General features: G+C 37.6%; 1 protein-coding gene across 1 annotated transcript; it reads left to right on the top strand.

Moving 5' to 3' along the window:
* The first annotated feature begins 10,401 nt into the window (after positions 1-10,401).
* Positions 10,402-20,092, top strand: nelfb (negative elongation factor complex member B). The gene is made up of 13 exons (XM_087798312.1): positions 10,402-10,609; positions 13,645-13,805; positions 14,414-14,513; positions 14,681-14,911; positions 16,180-16,365; positions 16,440-16,552; positions 16,634-16,736; positions 16,952-17,047; positions 17,119-17,261; positions 17,952-18,058; positions 18,294-18,435; positions 18,508-18,616; positions 19,774-20,092. The coding sequence occupies exons 1-13, from the start codon at positions 10,496-10,498 to the stop codon at positions 19,930-19,932; spliced, it is 1,764 nt and encodes a 587-aa protein (XP_087654438.1). The 5' UTR covers positions 10,402-10,495; the 3' UTR covers positions 19,933-20,092.
* Positions 20,093-20,142: the final 50 nt, after the last annotated feature.

Here is a 20,142-nt window from a genome sequence, read left to right as displayed (position 1 = left end):
AGTGACATAAGCAGAAATGTAAAAGTTGTTTTGTTTTTTTGCTTTTGTCCAATAATTCAGTTTCAGTGCATCCCTACTTTTTAAACTACTGTAGAGTGGACGAAAACCTTCTCCGCGAGTACTATCATCCTAAAGAATTCCTTCACAATAATGTAGTCTTCTTAACCCAATTTACAAAATCACTATTAACAATTTACTTTGATGATGGTGATTTTGTGATATTAAGACATATAGAACATTTAAGGAACATATCTTTCAGACCTTTACAGTAATATGGTGTTTTTAAAGAGGACATACAAAAGTTTTATCTTGGAAATTAAACCAAAATAACAGATGATTAGTTGTAAAGTTAAAGCTGGCTTTCTGTGCCCTTACATACATACATTTCTGTTCTGTTGTGTGTTTTTTTTTTAAAACCTTTTTTATATTTAAATAAAAGCTGTGACTATTTGACCGTTGGATGCATAGAATTCTCCTGGGATACCAACCAAATCAAGTCCATGACTTCTGTGTTTACAACAGAAGTTTAAAAGTGCTGCAGATGATGAGAGTGAGAAAAAAACATTCAAACAATGTGACCTCTGGTCTTCAGCAGTGGGTCCATGGCCATTTATTAGAGATTAGTTATGGAAAAAAAAACCATCTGACCTCCTGTTCTCCAAGGACTCATCAGCATGTTATATTACACTGGTTTTGGATTTCAAGGACTCATCAATGGCCATTTTCAAGATTTATTATATCATCAGTTGACGGCAAGACTGGGCACATTTGTCAACGGTCTCACTATGGCTGGCAAGCCTAACATGTTTTCCATCTTCAAGGAATTCCTGCAAGTACCTAGTAGAATGGTCTGTCTTTATAACCATAGCAGACGGAGTCTGCTTTTTCTCTGTCAGTGGAAATGACCAAAACACAGGCAATGTTAAATATAAAGAAACAAATATCTTCTTTCCTATCCTCTTTCCCTAAATTTGTTTGCAACATGTTTGTATGTATCTTTTTCCCACATGTCTAAACTGAGCCTGAGTCATTGATACTTGATATAACTTTGTCATCTTTTCTGTCACAAACAAATTGTTTACTCACACACACACACACACACACACACACACACACACCCCCCCCCCACACATACACACACACACACACACACACACACACACCCCCACACACACACACACACACACACACACACACACACACACACACACACACACATACACAGACAGAAAATACTTACAGACAAATTTATTTGTTAAATTATTATTAGATTATTGTAAAATTTGGGCATTTCCGTTCGTTCTATGGGGGTGCCTGGAGCTTCACAGCTTGTCACAGACTGGTTAGGGTCCAAGTGTAATTTGACGTCGTGGAGTTTGTGCAACAGGAATATGGGGCATCAGATACCCTGATAAACAGAGGTTGGTCAAGAGGTTGGTCAAGAGGTTGGTCAAGAGCTTGGTCTGCTTAGTTCTTAGTCAGTTAGTCTGACTCATCTTCAGTCAGATGGTGGGTAGTTGCCAAAAGAATAAGAACATGGGTAAAAGCAGCGGTTATTAGTTTTCTCCAGAGGAGTAATAGGATGAAAGGCACAGTCATGGAGGAGTCAGTCCCAGTGGCTTCAGCATCTAGTTATGGTGACTCTTACTAGTTGGAAACCTTGGGAGATGTGGATGAAGAGGTAGAAGATGAGACAAATATTCTTATGTTAATGAGCTCGGCTTGAATTTTAGATTAAATATGATTCTTAACATGATTATTTTTACACAATTATTTAGGCAGCCTAGGAAACACTTCTAGTATCTAGAATCTGTTTTTCCCTGCCCTGATATACCATCGAGAATGAGTAACTACGAAAAAAAACCATAGCTACTCTGCATCTATCAGTAGATCATGGAAACTTGATTTATAACCATCATGACTCTTTATTTTATATTCGTGTATAATATAATTGTGTTGCTCCTGTTGTCCCTCTGAACCGGTGCCTGAACTGGCAACTACTGATGTTAATCTCTATCAGGGTGCTGGTCAATCCGTCTACATAGATTTTCACTCAGTAACCAGTGGCACTGCTGACGTGCTCGCTAAGTCATCAGTCACATGGTTTATAGAGACCAGGACACAAATAAAGTATAATAACAGGAGGGTCAATGACAGGCATTGGGAATCGAATGAACAATTAATATACTATTTATTCCTCTGGGTTGAGTGAAGCTTACTTCTGCGGTCATAAGAAGCATGTATATTAAGCAAGAAGTTAGAAATTAGATGCACTTAGTCTACAATTTTGTGTGAGAAAATAACAAAAATAAAAAGAGCTGCCTTTGTTTTGTCCCTGACCAACCTCGCCCATCTACATTGATGTTACTTACATGCATTACAGCTCATTGCTCATCTCACATGTAATTGGTTAAGGGGTCTTTATCTAAAGACACTGTAATAACAGCATTTGAACTTGTTTGCTTTGGTAGAGGGCAAACTGTGACAAGGGTCAAAGACCAACAACAGCTAACAAGCTGATGGCAGTAGAGCAGACATGTTACCTTACACGAATAATTACTTAATTAACACTTTTAGCAAAGTTTTCACCTCAGGGGTGAGTGAATAATAAACAATGAAAACTATTTTACTTTTCAGAAATTCTCAGAATGTATTTGAGTGTTGATTTCAGATCTACTATTTATGAACAATTATGGTTGAGTGTATTTTAAGTTAAGGCCGTGTATGTCCTTTTATTTTCTTTATCAATATTAGATAACTAATGTCATAAATCAATCCATTGCATCTTATTGCTTTACAACCAAACTATTGTTAAAACTTTTTATAGGTCTATAGCTGTATATTACATTTTATATACAGGCTTTATAGAAAAAGGAATGAGGGTTTATAGTCATGTATGGAAACTTAAGTTTTAAAATGTACTATTAGTAGTGGACATGAAGAACTTGCAGTATTTAAATTACAAATGTTATAATATTACGTTCAGAAAAGATGTTCAAATACACCAAATACAGTGTTCCTACTTTACTTAAAGCTCTTAACATCCACCATTGAAAAAACTTTGTCAAGCTTGTAATAAATTGACATAAATTATATATTTTTTTTAAATGTGTTTATATCAAATCATTTAAGGAGGACTATGGAAGTTTGGAACAGGCATAATTGGATTAGCTCAAACTGAACTACTGGCAGAGCTGCAGAGTAAAGATTTACTTGAAAAAATACTTATAAGTAAAATCCCATCCAACAAAACAGGTTTTAATCTGTCAAATAACAACCAAACATATAACTTTTAAACACAAGTATTTGTGAGTAAGTCCTGGACTCATTCGTTGTTCTTGTATTTCATACATTTATAAAACCCAAAAAGACTTATAGCGATGTGACGCACCACTTTTTTTAGGGCCACATGGATATTCAAAGTGTCAACAAATATTTGTATTTGAATTGTGAATGCAGCATCAAAGCTCTGATCATTGAGATAATGTGTTTGCTTCTGCCACAAGAGACTTTGGTTGGTTTTCTTTTAAAACATTTGTCTTTTTCATGTCATGTTTACATGTCAAGCCTATAGCAGCATGTTGATTTGTCTTTTCAAAAAGATTTTTCCATTTTTTAAAAAGAACATTTTTAACATTTAATAGTACTGCCCAAACAGTTCACCATATTACCAGGCAACCCACCATTTTTTTTAAATGGTTTATCTTACATGTATAATTCAGTGTTTCAAGTAACAACATAAAACAATAACAATATTTGAATGGGTCAAAGGGCAATGTTCAATTGCCTCCTCTCTATACTTAATGAATATGCGGCTTTTATACCTGCTATAATGCCAGAGGTCCCCACCTTGTATATGCAACCATGTAAGTAAAAAATATGTGCTAAAGCTAAAATGTTTGGTCCCTTACACAACTTTCTGGAGTCGCTACTCATACATGCGAGTACAGTGCTGGTCAGGCCAAACCACCCACTGTAGATTCCATCCTCTTCAATACACAAGTGCACCTGTAGTGTGAATGGAAGGTGGAAATTAAGTCGAGTTGGGAGCATTACAGAAAGCCAGGAGCTTATCTCCCAGTTGGAACGATGCCTCTCTATCTAACACCCAAGGAGACATGGAAGCTGCTCTGAATGGAAGAAACATGGCTCTTTTCAGGAAAACAATTACCCCTGCGTACCAGGAGTTTGGTGAAAAAGGCTAATTGCCGGTTCAGGGTTAAAAGAGTGTGTGGGGCAGAGGGGAAGGCCGGGGTGCTGAGAGGCCCTAAGGGAGATTCGCCAACACACAATAGATTCCTTTATTTTGAATTTATCTGTGAGCAACTGGGTGTGTGTTAAACATTTAATCCCACATTCTGGACTGAAAGGAAAAGTAATTCTTTGGAAAGGTGGGCTTCAGTAGTGGTGCCCCCCTTTACCTTCCCTATCCTAATTGAAGAAAGGCTCCACGATAACAATATTGTTTGCTTTTTCCAGGAGAGGTTAAAAGGGAACCTGATTCCTGTCAGGATTAACTTCTGGGCATTCATTTCATGTGCCGGACCTCGGACTCATGGAGAGCACTGACAGCGACGGCACTGCTGGAGCCTTTTCAACATTGAGTTATTATGGACAAGATAACAGCTGAACAGATATTTGGGTCTTGGAATTTTTATTTCAATCTAATTTCTTTTAAATGGTTTTTATATATTTGAAGGTGTCAACAAAGAGCTTTCCAGAAGTCAATAGGAAATATGTATTCTTACTTTTTGCCAAGTTATTGAGCAGTAACCATTATCAATGGCAATTAAAATGCTTTTGTTCATGATGTAATCACTCCTAGTACCATATGCACTGCATCCCTATTCATGTGAGAAAACCCCTAATTTCCTGGCTCTCACCTCGGCTGACAGAGAGACCGGGTCACCTCAAGGCTGCAGTCGGGTCACAGGGCAATAGAGGCCACTGACAAATGTAGAAGTTGTAAAACTTACAAGGTGTGAAGACCTTTGAGTGTCCTGGATTTGCTACAGCATGTCACCCCTGAGGCCCCAATTCACATACGTATGTGCATTATTTCGGAATGGATATATGTCAGAAACAAAAGAAAACGAATGTAAAGACATACGAAAAATTACACAAATACAAAAAGTGAGGACAACCTGGGGGGAGTTAATATTCTTGCCATATACAAATTCTTTACACAATAAATGTGACGGAGTTGATGTTTGTTTAATATCACAGGACTATTAAATCTAGTGTTTGCACCACTGCTATCTTGCATTACACTCACAATTCTCTAAAACAGCAAAATCCATGTATATGTAATATTGACCGATGATAAGGTTTGGTCTTTTGTTAAATCTTACTAGTTTTGTGTATCAAGTCTTTCTAGCCCAGCCACGATAATAGTTACAATAAAGCATTTTAGCAACAGGAAGAAAATAGATACAATTGTTGAGGAATTTAACTCATTTATTTGTGCTCAATAATTACTCTACGAAGCATGTAATGGATATTCAAGACATTTCTATGTGAAAATACAGGTTTGAATTTAATGATTGAAGTGAAATGTCTGCATAGTTTCATGAAGGTGAAATGATCATTTGATTCACCCTATATAGCATGCAAGGTTACAATGATTTTGGTGATAGTTTTTGTTTTTTATTCTGATACGCTTTCAACATTCTATTTATAATAGAAAAGTTTTCTTCAATCATCCCCAAACCTTGTGACTCCCCTTCCACTCATTTCCATGAGAGCATTTGCAAGGTAAATGTAGGCAGTAAGATGCTGGGGACTCTTCTGTGTGGATGTCAGACACACTCGCTGATGTTGATTGTGAGCAGTGTTTTCACTTGACAGACTCACATTGACATACAGATATCAGGGTAACACCTACTAAATTATTGTTGTGTTAAGTGTAAGCTAAGTGATGACGGGCAAAGAAATGTTAACAGGTCTACTCAGCAATTCACACCTCCAGTATTGCACAACAAATGACTTTTGTGTGATGAATTGGTACCTTCCACCACAAGACAAGAGAAACATCACAACATTAAAAAGCAGGAAAAACGTTTTTCCTTAATCAACAAAAGTTGGTGCCAGTCAGTTAACATTGGTTGAAAGGTGTGGGGCGAGGGGAATAACCTAAAACTAACACTTGTGGAGAAATTGCATATATTTACAATTACAGGTGTGTTTTCTCAGTTGCAAAAGTTGTTACATGATAAGACTAAACAACATCCTGCCAAACTTGCATGTAAATTACAAATAAATCCAAGGGCATTTATTGCAAACACATTTTTGAATTAGTCTTACATATGTCTATTCATCTAATATCAAAGTAATCCTGTAGATTAATTGGTTTGTGTATTAGAAATTCTTTGGAAGGTCACCAGGTCAAGGTAATCAATCTATCAAGAAGAAAAGCCTTTTTTGGTGAGGACAAAGATGAACAAATTCAAGCCTTGGGGACCAAATCGAAAATTACCTGGAATTATTTAATTATTTAAAGCGTTTGATAAATCTTAGCTAAATACTCGTTACATTAAGAGAAGGCCTTCATTTCCTGAATCAATCAAGGATCATTTATTAATTCATAATCCATTAGAATGATAAAAAATAATGGAATAATGCAATTAATTTCGACCGCAAATTGTTAAAAATATTAAAATATCAAGTCGCAAGTGTTTCTGCCTTAAAAATACCAATAAAAAGTTAAATATTGGGGACTATTTTTTGTTTTAAAAAATGAAACAAAAACTCACCAGAATCAATTCAATGACAATTTGAATTGCCAAACAGATCTCAAAAGACACACATTTTAATTGCCTTCGAAAAATGATTTCTAAATGTATGTTTCTAATTTTATAGATTTAAATGAACTGCATAAAAAATATTGTCCACATGCGGAAAAAAAATCACAGGCCTCCTGTCGATGTGTTGAAAATGTCTTTACATCGTCATCTCTTGTATTCTATTCTCTCTTCAATGGCAAACAGTTTTTCCTTACCCATAATGCTTTTGGTGTTGGACTATTTTTTATTTTTATTTTATTAACATAGAAGTTCTCGTGAATGTTTATCAAATTAGTATTGCTCAAGAAGAGCTCACTATTCACATTTAGGAAGTTCCCGTCATTGCAAAGTGGATTGACTGCCCTCTATAGGGCAGTATTGCTAACTTAATATTTACGTTTATATTTCATTATGTACTTACTATATATCTTATATCTTTAATCACTCAAATTCAGTGTGAGATGGTAGAACTGAATCAGATTTATAATATTCTATCGTTGTTTTTACATTGCACGTCTCAAAATATTTCAAATATATATATATATATGTTTATATGTAAATATTAGTGTTTTTTCGCAATATCTTCCAGATGTTGGGAAATCACTGAAATTCAATCTGCGATCATAGAACTAAATCAGTTTTATTTTATGCCTTTTTTTTGTTTTTAACCTTCACACCTTAAAACTATTTTTAAATTAGTTTTATAAAGTTAACTTTCGTCAAATACAAATTCATTGACGGTCCCTTATTTAAATAACTTTGTTTATAAATACTTCAAGACCTGCTGAACATGAAATAAAGTCTGATCTTTTCAACTATTAAGGTTTTCTTTATAAGAAATTATATATATTGTGCTTGATTAACAGTGACATTGATACGCTGCACTTAAATGACAATACATAATACATAATATTTCCACAGTAAAAAAATACATGAAACTTTGTTCACTTATACTTCAAAACCTGCTGAACATGAAAATAAAGTAAGATATCTGTCAACTATTAAGGAAAATAGATATAATATTTCATATTTCCACCGCTTTTCTCCCAACAGTCTCACACATGTCTGCAGACTCTGGTCTCATCACGTGTCGCTGGAATCTTTTGAGAGAAAAGATACTTTAATGTCACCATATCATCATCAGTATTTTTGAGAATATATCAGTACAGGATCGGGGCAGCCTACAGTATCGGTGCGCATGCGCGGTATTTCCTAAAAAGCGTGTCTTTACCGTGGAGAGTCAAAGTAATCCAACAATGATTTAGAACATATTTACGCGCTGTAATGAAGTAAACACTTGATGACTATCAAAACGTTGTTAACTTAATTTGTATTTTTAAGTACGATATGTTATTGGTTTTATAATAATTATTATTATTATATCGTCATACAAAATGAATAAATGAGAATAGACTTCAAGTGGTGACTTTGACTAAGGGTTCAGTATTAAAAAGTCATTTGTTTTATATGGAATGATTAATTAATATAACTTTATCTGTATTCGGCAGTTACTAAGGTAACACATTGGTGATGTATACAATATTTTGCTTTATCAACACTTTAATTCCTATTCTTTAAAAAGTTATGAAGCTATACAAATAAAAGATTATAGTTAAAAAAACGATGTATGATTGACTTCAATTTATAAATAATATTCTGTTTTTATTCATCACTACTGTTTCTATTTCAGTTTGTAAACAATTTCCAGAAGGAGACCTCCTGAGGGATCAATAAAGTTCTACCTAACCTAGATATATGTAAATTGCAAATTTCATAGTAAAGTATGACATTTAGGAGATTGATCTCTCGTGAATTGATTGCTCTTGTTTTGTCCATTTTTCGGGAACCTGAGATAACTTGAGTGAGCAGTGGATGTTACCTGTTACCAACTTAACATGGAATATAGTCGGCAAATTTTGGTTATGCACGAGGTCCTGGAAAGATAATTTTAGAAATACAAAAGTCTCTTGTGAAGACTCAAGTAAAGGATACATGGGGAAAGAAAATCAAGGAGCGTTGCAGGGAATGTATTCTGATGACCCACATCCAGGATTTTGACATGCCTTTTGCACCTATTAAAAAGTAGTTGCGTTAGTCGCAATAATACTTGTTTTTTGTATTGTCTAATTAAATGCAAATTATCCACTCTTCTGTTAAGCATCGGCACTGGGCATCAAACCCTCTCACCCCTCGTCTTCCTATCTATGGACAATGGGAGGATCCAATGTTGCAAAACAATACAACCAAGACAGTTGTTTATTTACAGAAGTTGTTTTATGTGTTAATATAAAATATATGTGTACACACTGAATATGTCAGTTTGTATGTCTGCATACAGTAATTGCACTATAGTTGGAATAGTCTGTATTATTAAATCTACAATTTAATTATATAGAATAATCGATGTAGTTATACTAAAAGGCCACTAGATGGTAGTAATGTGTATAAAAAATGAATTTAAATGAAAACGAATTAAGTTAGGTTAGGTTAGTTAGGACTTTATTTATTATTTAGTACTTTAAATTGTTTTTTGCGTGCGCATTTGTTTTATGTGTGTGCGTGCGCATTTGTTTTATTCATTTTATAGGTTTGTTTGTGATGTGTAGTTATGCGTTTGTGTGCATGTCACTGGTGTGCGCATGTGTCAGTGTGTGTCTGCGCAGTAGCGGTTTTAGGTATGGGCGAACGGGGCAGCCGCCGATAACAAAAATTAAAATACGCCTCTGCAACACGGTTTTAGGCGATCTGGCGCCCCCTGCAGCAGCTGCTCGCTGTTAAGGTGCAGCTGTGAGTGAGAGAAGTAAGGAGGGGGGGGCGCGGGGGACAATTCACCTCTGGGTCTCTCCAAATGATCGGCGTGGGGGGATAATATACTGTAAAGTCAGTCACACGATGAATTTCTTCCATATAACGCACGTTTCATTCATAATATTATATATACATGTTTATAATTCATGCACGTTGATGATTTTGCATCAAGGAAGGCCAGAAAGGTCAACTTTTAGCATGCGTGTTCTGGTCTCATTGGAACAGTGTAATATATATATATTTTTCTCAAGTGTGTTATTTGTGTGATGAAGGATTTGTGCTATTAAGAATATTGTTCCTATATTTTATTTGTATATTATTTTTTATATTATTTTTTTTTATTTCATTAGTACATCTGATATATTTTGCAATATTTATGTATATAGAATACATTCAGAAAGTTTATACTGTTTTGTGTAATAAAACACATCGTTACTGTAAGATATTGTGACATGTCTGATATCTGTCGCGGTCGGGGGCGGGGGCGCTTTGGGGGAGGCTCGCCCGGGGAGTAATTCAGTGTAGAACCGCCACTGACCGCAGTAATATCCAATAACTACTACTACTACTAACGGCTTATTCAATGCATAAACTTCAACAGTTGCTTCACTTACACACTCTTGTTCACCACAAAGGGGCGTTGAAAAAAAACAACGTTTCAGAGTGATATGAATGAAATAAATGTCAGGCATATACATGTAGTTAAAAAGCGTAAAACAGAATTTATGAGAGCCGTCAAGCAGAACCAAGGTGTTTTCATGTTTCCGCACGGACTATAGACGAAGTAACCCCGGCGGAAATGACCCTTGGTTCCTGAAGTCACACATCTTGGGTTTATTTTCTATTTGTTGGGCGCATTGCATTTATATCGTACGTATCTATTTAGACCTTCTTTGTTAAAAAAAATGGACAAGAAGATGTTTGCCGGACTCCCAGAGCTTGGAATATCAAACGGGGAGGACCTGAAAGAAACTTTAACCAACTGCTCTGAACCCCTTAAAGCCATTGATCAGTTTCAGGTAAATCTTTCTGATGATCTCTTATCACTTGAATTTCACATCGCACTAGTGTGTTCAGCATTCTATGAACCCATAAACAATACCGTTGGTTTGATCATATCGTTATTTTTTCCTCTATTTTTCCGCTCCAGTATTAATTTGAGCTGTGGTCCAGCACAAGTCATCATGCTGTACTCGTACTTATATATTCCTTCATTCCCTACCGCGTATTCCCTCATCTTGGGCTGCATAGTCTGCAACGTATAAACCACGTTAAGGGGGAGATGAAGCTTGTGAAAAAAGCTGCGAACAACGATTGTGACTTTCCCATAATTATATCAATTTAATTACTTTAAAAAAAACATAACTTTAGTGATAATCGTTAACTGAAAAAACAATCATGCTTTTTTAAAAATCCTACATGGTTTGTTCAGTAGAGAAGCCTGTTGGGCAGATTGTTGATGTGAAAAGTAGGAGTGAGAGTGTTGTGGCAGCCAAGCAGCATCTCAGCAGGGGTGTATATTGACTTATTTTTGTTTTAAAGTGTCCAATTGTTGCATGTGTGGTTTTCTTTTTTTCCACTGAACACTTTAGAGGGCATGAGCTACACTCCCTGGTGTACCTAAGTCAAGTAAGTAAGTAAGTAAGTAATATTTATTTATATAGCGCTTTTCGAGACCAGGGTCACAAAGCGCTTAAACAATCAAAACAATACTCAAAAAAGTACATACTTTAAAGATCAAGATAATACTGAGAACAACACAGGAGTTCGAGAAATTCAAGGAAAAGCCTGAACAAATAGAAACGTCTTAAGATGTTTCTTAAAGGAGTCAGTAGACTCCATCAAGCGCAAAGAGAGAGGAAGATTGTTCCAAAGCTTAGGAGCAACAGCCTGAAAAGATTTCTCTCCTCTGGTCCTGAGCCGTGTGCGTGGAACCATAAGTAGATTCTGATCCACAGACCTCAGAGCCCGAGCTGGGGTGTAAGGCTGGATCAGATCAGTGATGTAAGGAGGAGCCTGACCATGAAAAGCTCTGAAAGTAAGAACCAGAATTTTAAAGTTGATCCTGAAAGAAACTGGAAGCCAGTGAAGAGTTTTAAGGACCGGAGAGATGTGAGTTCTTCTACTTGAGCGGGTCAGAATTCTTACTGCAGAGTTCTGAATCAAATGTAGGCGAGACAGCTCCTTCATGTTAAGACATGAAAACAAACTGTTACAATAGTCCAGACGAGAAGAAACAAACGCATGGATTACAAGCTCCAGATCATGTTCCGACAACATTTTCCTAAGTTTAGAGATTTTTCTCAGTTGAAGGAAACAGTTTCTGGTCAGTTTTCTGCAATGTCGAACAAGAGACTTGTCTTTATCAAATACAACACCCAGGTTTCTCGGGCTCAGTTTGACAGACTGACCTAAGTCACCCAAGTACTGACTCAACCCTGGAATCTTATAATCAGGAGCAATCACCAGTGTTTCAGTTTTGTCCACATTTAGCTCCAAAGAGTTTTCACTGTTTGATTTCTAGCAAACAATTGACTAAGCTGTTTAGCCTCTGGGGCTCATTTGGATCAAATGAGCAGTTGAGCTGGATGTCATCAGCAAAGATATGGTAAGAAACATCAGAAAATCTCTGAATGATTTTACCCAGGGGAATCAAGTACAGCAAAAACAATAAAGGACCTATAAAGGACCTAGAACAGAACCTTGAGGGACTCCACAAAACAGATCCACTGATGAGAACCATTGTAACACAGGCCCAGACAGTCCCACTTCCTCCCTCAGTCTTCTCAGCAGGATCTGGTGATCAACTGTGTCAAAGGCTGAGGACAGATCCAAGAGAACCAGAACAGTGAATTTACCAGAGTCAGCCGACATCATGATGTCACTGGACACGTTCAATAAAGCTGTCTCCGTAGAGTGATGTTTACGGAAGCCAGACTGAAACTTCTCATGGATGTCGCTCTGATCCAGGAACAAAGACAGCTGCTCAGACACGACCTTCTCCAAGATCTTGGACAAGAAAGGGAGCTTAGAAATAGGCCTGAAATTACTGAGGTCAGTTGGGTCTAAGCCTGGTTTTTTGAGCAGAGGCTCCACAATGGCATGTTTAAATGCATTGGGAAAAACCCCTGTGGAAAGGGAGAGGTTCACCATATTGGTAACCCAGGGGCCAATTACATCAAATACTTTGATAAAAAGCCTACAAGGAAGGACGTCATCTGAGCAAGAGGTGGGTTTCATCTTGTTCACTAGTGCCGAAATATCACCCAAAGATACAGCAGTGAAGGAGGACCAAGAGGAGGAGAGGGGCTCAGAGACAGTAGGGGTTCCAAACAAAGGGGGAGAGATTTTCTCTTTGATCAATTTAATTTTGTCAATGAAAAATCTCAACAATGCATTGCTGTCAGCTTCACAGAAGACAGGCGTGATTTGAGGAGCAGGAGACACGAGAGAATTAATCGTGTCAAACAAAACTTTGGGGTTTTTCCTATTTGCTACTACCAGTTTTCTGATGTAATCAGATCTAGCAGTTTCTACCATCTCATTGTAAGAAGTCATCAGATCCCTGAGGTGAAGTCTATGCACCTCAAGTTTAGTGGACTTCCAGAGACTCTCAGTCTTTCGACAAAGTCTCTTCAGACTCAGGAGATCTTCATTTGTCCAAGGGCACCGTTTTTTCTGAATTTTCAAGTTCGATTTAACAGGTGCCACCCGATCCAGTATTTCAACACAGTGATCAGTGAAACAGTGAATCAAACTGTCCACGTCAACCTCTCCTCTTACAGCTATGTCTGGTTTCAATAAATATATCAATTTGTGCATATTTAAAAATGACAAGTTTCATAGAACAAATATTAGAATTTCGAATTATATTTAAGCCAGGAGTCATGGAATCTTAGGAAAACAAAATAAGCAATAGAAAAACAGAACCAAGCAAGTCATTCTGTGGTGCCCAAAACTAAAAGTTAAAATTTTGTTTTGATAACCTGAGAAGTGTTGGATGTGCATTGTGGTATATATGAAATTATTTGACTCCTGTCTTTAATGACTGCAGATGGAAAATGGCATCCTGTTGCCAACTCTTCAATCCGCCCTTCCTTTCCTTGACCTTCATGGCACACCTCGCCTGGAGTTCCACCAGTCAGTGTTTGATGAGCTGCGGGACAAGTTGATGGAGCGTGTGGCCACTATTGCAGAGGACAAGGACAATGAAAGGTGACAATGATCGATTAGCATCAGACAAGTTGTTTAATTATCAATGCTGCTGTTTTTGTGCAATTCTAAATTGTAAATGAATGACAAAATGAACAGTATGTGTACCAGTACTAGGTATTACACACTCCCCTGTTAACATGAGTCAACATGACTGTAGAAGAAATGTATTTGACATCATGGGTAGTAATCTTCCTCCTGTACAAAAAATAAATATCGGTGCAACCCACACTTATTGGGTTTTCTGGCCTTTCATAACAGCTTTGCTGCACTGGAGGATCCATGGGCAGTTTATATGGGAAATGACAAAAGTAAAAGAAATTGTGTAAATAAGGATGTGTAAATTAAAATTTTGATTCTGAGAGGGTTATTTGATTTCACTGTTTTTGTTGTAAGTATGTCTATAGACGACAAAAAAATATGGGATTTTTTTCTATTGAAGTCATGAATATAGCATTACCTAACCAGATGTGGGTCACCTCTTGTTTCATTGATGTATTCCTTTTTAGTACGGAATGTTTCAATTATTATCATTGTTCTTTAAATGAACACTTTTCCTGCTACAGTAAAAATTTATTTCATTGTCAATAAAAAACGGATCCATTTTTCAGATATGGGAAGCTTGAGGAGTTGCTGGAAAAGAGTTTTCCACTGGTCAGAATGCCCTCGATTCAGCCTGTGGTGATGCAGGTGTTGAAATATTTACCCAAGGTAAGGGTTTGATGCACTTACCAGTCAATGCTCCCAGTGACCTCACATGTTATGGTAAAAGATGAGCTTATCATGCTAGATATATGTAAGTAATTAGTGTTTTAAACATCGCTTTCTTTAGCTAAAATAATTACATGTCCTTGATTTTTTTTTTTTTTTTTTTGCAGGTCCCGGAAAAAAAGCTTAAATTTGTAATGGCCGATAAAGAGCTTTACAAGGTCTGTGCGGTGGAAGTGAAGAGGCAGATCTGGCAGGATAACCAAGCTTTATTTGGGGATGAAGTTTCACCGCTGTTGAAGCAGTACATTGTTGAGAAGGAAGCGGCTCTCTTTAGCAGCGACCTCTCCATCCTCCACAACTTCTTTAGTCCATCCCCAAAAGCACGAAGACAGAACGAGGTCAGTGAAAAAACTTTGCTTGTATCTGAAGTAATTTAAAGTATACTTTGCTTTTAGAAATAGGGCTTTTCATTGCCATTCAATTGTGTGTAGTAGGAATGTATATACCCACCACTTAGGTCAATTCAATACATATGCCTATGCACTGCGACTGATACAATATAATTGTGATACACTGAAGATCCCTGTCGATAGGATCCATTTATTCTTCATCAAGACACTATTGGCAGCAAGTAGCAGCTGCTGTAAAAGAAACTCACCAAGGTGCTCAAATACAGGCGTTTCTTTCAAACTACAATGTCCATAATACTCCTTTGTACTAGGAAAACGGGTACTGCTGTAATTTCTATCAAAATGTATTGTGTAATTGTAAACATTTTAATTATTATGTTTTAAGTGATAACACTGAAAGAACAAAAATCTAAACTACTAGTTATTAAACAAGGCTTATTTACAGCCAAAACCGATTTCACTGCATGGTATTATTACAGTATGATTTATATCATATGTTAGTGGTTCAGTAGAATCCAAAGGGGGGAGTGGAGGGACCGTCTTCTTATGTGTTTCCGCAGGTTTGAGTCTCTACTGCCAATCTTGATAGACTTACTACATTCTTTACAGACCACATGGGTGTTTTCAAAGTGACGTCAACGCTGAAAAAAACAAATGTTGCCGAAGTAATACCTTTATTGGTGCATTAAACATCTTGTTGTAACCCTCCATCTTTGTCATCTACAACTGCAGCGTGCTTGCATCAGTGCCTTAGCATATGAGGATGCATTGAGTTTTCCTGGGAAAACACTGAAATCCATGTAGCCGTTGCATAGCTGAGTTCGCTCACGGATTAAATCCAGTCAACCTTAAATCGTTTCCCAAAGAAGATCTCCAGAGGGATTCATATCTGTCTAGTCATCAACCTTTTCACTCTCGCACACACCAACCATCTTTGTTCAAGCATTTCCACCTTGAAGGTGGTAATACATAGATCGATCAATTGATCGAGCAACTTCATCTTATTTATTTGTATCTGTGCACTGATGTGAACCTTTGAATCTTATTTCACTATTATGTACATTTGTTTACAAAACAAGATAAACGGTCTTGTTGTGTCAGTTTCTTGTTCATCTTCCTGGTAACTCGGAAATAAAAACTCACAGAACCTTTTATAAAAGAAAAACTTGCCAATAAACAAAATTAAATATCAACATTGCATAGTACTTCAATTATTTTGAGTAATACTAAAAGCTGTGTGTTTACTGTCTTCGTAGGTGGTACTAAAGTTGACTCAGATGATTGGGAAAAATGTGAAGCTGTATGACATGGTGCTGCAGTTTCTGCGGACTCTCTTCCTGAGAACAAGGAACGTCCATTACTGTACTCTTAGAGCAGAACTGTTAATGTCTCTCCATGACCTGGACATTGGTGAGATCTGCTCCGTGGACCCCTGCCATAAAGTGAGGAAACCGCAATGTGAATAATGTTCTGTAATTAACATCACATCAATTTCTTCTGTTCTTGTTCGGGATAGTTCACTTGGTGTTTAGACGCTTGCATTCGTGAGAAGTTTGTGGATGGAAAACGAGCAAGAGAGCTGCAGGGCTTTCTGGACGGGGTGAAGAAAGGACAAGAGCAAGTCCTTGGGTGAGACATCAGAAGGCTAACTCTTGGGTTGTGTGTGTAGGAGGTTTTGGTTAATAACTCAAGGTGTTTTGTGCTACTCAGGGACTTGTCCATGATCCTCTGTGACCCCTTTGCCTGTAACACGCTGGTGTTGAGCATCATGAGGAACCTGCAGGAGCTTCTGAGCCAGGACTCTCTGCCCAGGGTGAGGAACTTGATGCTCTCACTTACAGCAGTTTTGTAACATTTTGACATTATCTTTGCAAATGGGACCAAAGCAAAAATGTCTAAACATTTAGTTTGGTTTCAAAAATGTATATGTTTAAATGGAGTTTTTAGGTTCTGTGGCTCCAAGTGGGTTCTTAAGTAGCTCACTGAATCTTGCAAAGACAGTTATTAAGTATATAGTTTTGTGATCAGGACAATCCAGATTTGATGCTGCTCTTGAGGATGCTGACTCTCGGCCAAGGAGCCTGGGACATGATCGACAGCCAGGTGTTCAAGGAGCCTCGATTGGTATGCCCAACTCACAAGTTTTTTTCATTTTTATATTTTGATTTGTGATTAACTTGCACTCACATCATCAGGATCTAGACGTAGTTACCCGCTTCCTGCCTTCGATGATGTCAGTGGTAGTGGATGACCATACTTTCAACGTGGAGCAGAAGCTTCCCAGTGAGGAGAAGAGCTCTTTTTCTTACCCGACCACACTGCCAGATGCCTTCACCAGGTAACTCTCTGATGAGAACATTTTTATTCTTAATCTGAACGCATGAGGAGAAATGCTTTGACGTCTTGGGGAGTGGTCGTGTGTGTGCAGACCTCTGTGTGCTAGCCTAAGGTGTTCCCTGATCCATGTGCTGGTGCAGTGGCCCCCAGGTATCTTTTGGGTGTTGTTGTTTCCGCTTGCCGCTTTGTTTTTTAACAGCTTTTCCCAAAGTCAGCTTCTGCTATTGAGTGTTAAATAAAGTTGTTTTAACAACTATTTATGCAGATTTTTTTGCTTATTTCACTATGGATATGCCTCAAGCCTCACAGATCTATGATAGTGACTCTGTGTTTAGCATCAGAAGGTCGATGGAGGACTTTTACACATGGGACAGTTATGATGATTTCCTCCTCCGTTTGACACGGATTCTCCGGAATATCGGCTTCTCTGCCGGATAGCGCATGCCGGTGCGTGTTCCACAAGAAATCGAGGAAGAAAAGCTTTTGCCCAAATGGGCCTCATCTGACTGGTGTGTGTCAGCGGTTCCTACATGTATTAATGCTATGGATTGGCCTGTCAACTCCATGGCACACACTGGTGTAGGTTTTGACGATCAGTTACTTTCAATTTCCAATTGTGTCATAGTCTATGTCTTGCTATGTAAGAATACTACTCTAATACTATACTAATTCTGATGGCATGTTTTGGCAGGTACCTACAGGAAAACAAAGTGGCCTGTGACATGGGTCTATACTATGTCCTCCACATCGCAAAGCTGAGAAACAAAAATGCCCTGCAAAGGTTACTTCCATCCCTGGGTGAGAACTACATGCATTTACCCACTTTTACTCATTTAATTGAAAATATGATCTCCCCTTCCGATGGCCTTGCTCTGTCCCTCACACGACTCTATGGATAACATAGCTTAAAAATCAAAAGGTGGATTTATCTGGTATATTAGAAACATCAGAATAGTTTCCTCTGCAGAACGCATGTTCAATTATTGCAAAGAATTGTTTTCTGAGATGTTCTTTGTGTGTTCATTTTCATCAGTGGAGACCTACAACGACATGGCCTTCACCGATATCTTCCTGCACCTGCTGACTGGGCACCTGACTCTTCTCTCGGATGAGTTTGGGAATGAAGAGTTTTGTTCTGTGGTCTTCGACAGCTTCCTCCTCACTTCTTACTCCAGGTGAGCAACTCACAATTGAAGAAAATCAACTGCTGCAACAATCCTGTTGAACTCTCACTTTTGTGTTCCCAGTAAAGAGAACGTGCACAGACACTGCCTCCGACTGTTGCTGTACCTCCACCACAAAGTACTTCCGTCATATATGGAAACACTGATGAAAACGCTTGAACCTCCAAAACAGGTGAACATTGTTTCTGAGACGGTGTTTGCTTACTTTTTAAAAACTTTTTCAGATGTGTTAATCTGATTATTATCACTCTGCCTGGAAAATTGAATGAAGTAGCCACCATAATCCAAAGCTACATTCAGGGTTAGTCATATGTTTACTGTGTGATGAGGGAAATCTAAAAGTTATGGTATTGTATGTTTACCTCGAGAGGTTATGCTTTTGTCAACGCCTGTCTTTTCTGTCTCTTATCTGTAAGCAGAACAAAAAAGATTTGAACACATGTAAATTTAAGATAGAGAACTCGGGGAATGGGAGTTGTTTGATTCGATTCTGTCTTTTTTTAAAGCTGTGCAAGGTTAGTTTCTTGGCAGAGGTATGCACTGTCACCATCTTCCCAGTTACTATTAAAAGCAGTATGTAAGCGGTATCATTTCACAGTTGAACTGTCATGAATTAAATGTCCATGCGTTTAAAAGAAAAGCTCAATCTGAAGGTGACCACTGGCCAACATTATCTTAAATCAAGCATAAAGCTATGATGAGAAGGCATTTATAAATTGAGAACCTGTCTGGTCGTTTTTTTCTCCAGTAATGAGGATTAATTAACCATTTTAGATTTTTATTCATATATTTATTTTAAACTTGCTAATTCGTTTACCATTTTGTGTGTGCGTGGGGCGTGTCTTGTGCCCTTTTTTGTGGAGTTTGTATGTTCTCTCCGTGTTGGGTGGGTTTGCTCTGGGCACTCTGGTTTCCTCCCACAGTCCAAAAACATACAGAGGTTGATTGGGGAACTTGGGGAAATGTTTCCGTAGGTATGAGTGTGTGCGTGAATGGTTGTAGGTCTTTGTGTGTCCTGTGACAGACTGACAAAGTGTCCCCTCCCTCTTGCCCGATGATAGGCCCCAGCCCCTCGCTACCTCCATAATGGAATAACTGGTAGAAAATGGATGGATAGATTTATTTTCTACTGCTTACTCTTATATCAGGGTGACGAGGGGAATATTATTGACTGAAACAGTATAGTAGTATACGTAAACTAAAAGTACACTTAAGAAAAATTCAAATCTTTTTACCCACTTACAACTTGTATGTGGTTTAAATGATGACAATCCAAGAAGCTCTAGATGTTCTTGAAAGACTGATGTTATGTGTTCTTGATGACCACAGAGCGGCGAGCCGGTGAAGGAGCTTTATACTCAGCTGACAGAAAAAATGGCAGTCCAAAAGAAAACTCCTCCTCCACCAGAGGAAACCCCATCCCTGGATCTGGGTTTACATCCTGTCACTGTGCCTGCCAACCCCCCCACATCCAGCACCTCCCTCTGAGATGGACGATCCTGATGAAACACACAAGGAGTCTTTTCGTTTTTATATAGTGGTTGTTTGTTCTTGACCATTTTTTCCAACGTTTGTTTCCAGCTCTTATTTTATCATGTGATTTGAAAAATGTGTTTGATGTACAGTTTTTTCATAGAAAACTTTTTTTTTCTTTACAATTCAATAAAAAAACCTGTAAATAAATAATCAATTATAAAT

The sequence above is a fragment of the Callionymus lyra genome, chromosome 1 (genome assembly GCF_982586985.1).
Source record: "Callionymus lyra chromosome 1, fCalLyr1.hap1.1, whole genome shotgun sequence".
NCBI lineage: Eukaryota > Metazoa > Chordata > Actinopteri > Syngnathiformes > Callionymidae > Callionymus > Callionymus lyra.
This window is presented reverse-complemented; position numbering and strand designations above follow the sequence as displayed.